Genomic DNA, 2,561 nt, shown 5'->3' with positions numbered 1-2,561 from the left:
AATTAAATTGTTTTCATTCATGTTATTTCTCTTATTTACCATATTGCAATAGGCCACAACTCCGGAATACAAAGCCTACCAACAACAGGTTCTCAATAATTCTTCAAGATTTGCTCAGGTATACAGACTAGTGCATGTTTTTCTCACTGCTTTGAATTCTTTGCTTAAATCAGTGTAGTTTACTGTGTCAAATTCATTGTTTATGCAGTGTTTGATTGAGAAGGGCTATGAACTTGTATCTGGTGGAACTGATAATCATTTACTCCTCATAAATTTGAAAAATAAGGTAATGGGCGATTTCCGGGTCACCGTTATAACTATTATACTTCTCATCCAGGTATTTTTCTTTATGACGACCGCTTACTGATGATTATAAATTTGAAGAATAGGCTAAAGACATACTGTGATGTGCCACATTGGTTGGGGAGGAGAACAAAATACCCTTTATAAGGGTGTGGAAACCTTCCCTAGTAGATGCGTTGTAAAGCCTTGAGGGGGAAGCCCAAAGAGGACAATATTTGCTAGCGGTGGGTCTTGGCCGGCCGTTACAAATGGTATCGGAGCTAGACACCGAACGATGTGCCACCTTCTCGCTGTTCCCCGAAGGGAGTAGATATGAGGTGGTGTGCCAGTAAGTATACCATCAGGTGGGGGTCCCACATCGATTGGAGAAAGGAATGAGTGCCAGCGAGGACGCTGGGCCCCGAAGGGGGGTGGATTGTGATGTCTCACATTGGTCTATTTGGTGGGCCGTCCCACATCGATTGGAGAAAGGAACAAGTGCCAGCGAGGACGCTGGACCCCGAAGGGAGGTGGATTGTGATGTCTCACATTGGTTGGAGAGGAGAACAAAACACCCTTTATAAAGGTGTGAAAACCTTCCCCTAACATACGCATTTTAAAGCCTCCAGGAGGAAGCCCAAAAGGTAAAGCCCAAATAGGGCCGCCGTTCCTATATTATGTACAATATTAAAAATTTAGTAACTTATTGGATACAGAACTGAAAGTTGAAGAACCTACTAGATACTTTTTAACGTTCATGATATAACTATTATCGTCGACGTAATTTGGCAGGGTATTGATGGGTCAAGAGTGGAGAAGGTTTTGGATTGGGTGCACATTGCAGCTAACAAGAACACAGTACCGGGGGACGTGTCTGCCATGGTTCCTGGTGGCATCCGTATGGGTATGGCCTTGGGCGAAACTTTCTTTTGTACGAAAGAAACATTATCGTGTCCTCCAATTACTGCTCAAGTATCTAAATGTGTGTAAATTTGGTGTATATAGGAACCCCTGCTCTTACTTCAAGAGGCTTCCTCGAAGCAGATTTTGTGAAAGTAGCTGAATTCTTTGATGAAGCTTTGAAGTTAGCCTTAAAAATTAAGGCTGCTGAGCCTAAAGGTCGGTTTTTCGATCATAACTGTGATGTCACACATTAGTTGGGAGGAAAACAAACCACTATATATAAGGGTGTGGAAACCTTCCCCTAGCAGACGCGTTTTAAAGCCTTGAGGGAAGGCCCGAAAGGGAAAATCCAAAGAGGACAATATCTGCTAGAACAATCATCAGATCTGCATTAAAATATATTGAACTCTCTCGTCTCACATTATTGCACATTTGTTGGCTCACTATCTTTTAGAATCCTTTGACATACTCAATCGTGAATGCAGGTGCTAAGTTGAAGGATTTCGAGGCAACCGTGCAATCAAATAAAGAATTTCAATATGAAATCTCAAAGCTTCGACATGAGGTCGAGAAGTTCTCCAAGCAATTTGCAATCGTAGGTTTTGAGAAAGAGACGATGAAATATAGAGAGTGAAGAACCAAGTTGTACGATGAAATATAGAGAGTGAAGAACCAAGTTGTACCGAACCTTTTTATAAGAACTTAGTGGGAGTTGGTTAGCCACTTACATGCATAAATAAATGTCTCATTGGCCTCAGGTTGTTACATCATAATTATACCATAAACTAATAGAAAAATATACATTAATATAAAATTAATTATTATCCTCGACTTTAAAAATGTTTATTTTACCTTATAAATTTTTTAATTGGTTCTAAAAGATATATTTTAAAAAAAATTAATGGAAAATTTTCACACTGACTAATGCATATACATTAAAAATTTAAAAATAAAAATAAAAATAAAATTTAATATAAATTTATTAGACATTTTTAAAAATTTACCTAGACTCCTAAAACTACTCTTAATTTAACCTTGTTACTGTAAACGCAAAATTTAACCGCAATGTTTTCACCATTATATATATATAAAGAAGAAGAGGCCGTTCCCTCCACAATTCATGGGTGTGCGGATTCGATTGGATGGGGAAGGGATAAACACCCCGCCATTATTATGTAATTCCTTCTCCTTCTTCCTTTCATGGCTTCCTTGCCTTCTGTTACCCTAACTGCTGCTCTCAACCTCGATTCCGACGTAAGAAAGCGACACTCTACCAGCCTTCTCCTTAAGGATAAGGTACTCTTTTTGTTTGCTTTCGATGGAGCCATGATTGATTTGAAATGAAAAATTCTTTTGAAAATACTCGAATTGATCTT

General features: G+C 38.8%; 1 protein-coding gene across 1 annotated transcript; it reads left to right on the top strand.

Moving 5' to 3' along the window:
• Position 1: 1 nt before the first annotated feature.
• Positions 2-1,950, top strand: LOC111786339 (serine hydroxymethyltransferase 2, mitochondrial-like). Its single transcript, XM_023666642.1, has 5 exons — positions 2-118; positions 209-286; positions 1,075-1,186; positions 1,288-1,401; positions 1,671-1,950. Exons 3-5 carry the CDS (start codon positions 1,162-1,164, stop codon positions 1,817-1,819), a joined length of 288 nt encoding a protein of 95 aa, XP_023522410.1. The 5' UTR covers positions 2-118; positions 209-286; positions 1,075-1,161; the 3' UTR covers positions 1,820-1,950.
• The last annotated feature ends 611 nt before the right edge of the window (positions 1,951-2,561 follow it).

This window comes from Cucurbita pepo, unplaced genomic scaffold, assembly GCF_002806865.2.
Source record: "Cucurbita pepo subsp. pepo cultivar mu-cu-16 unplaced genomic scaffold, ASM280686v2 Cp4.1_scaffold001470, whole genome shotgun sequence".
Lineage (NCBI taxonomy): Eukaryota > Viridiplantae > Streptophyta > Magnoliopsida > Cucurbitales > Cucurbitaceae > Cucurbita > Cucurbita pepo.
Note: the sequence above shows the minus strand (reverse complement) of the source record. Positions and strands in the feature narration are given on the sequence as shown.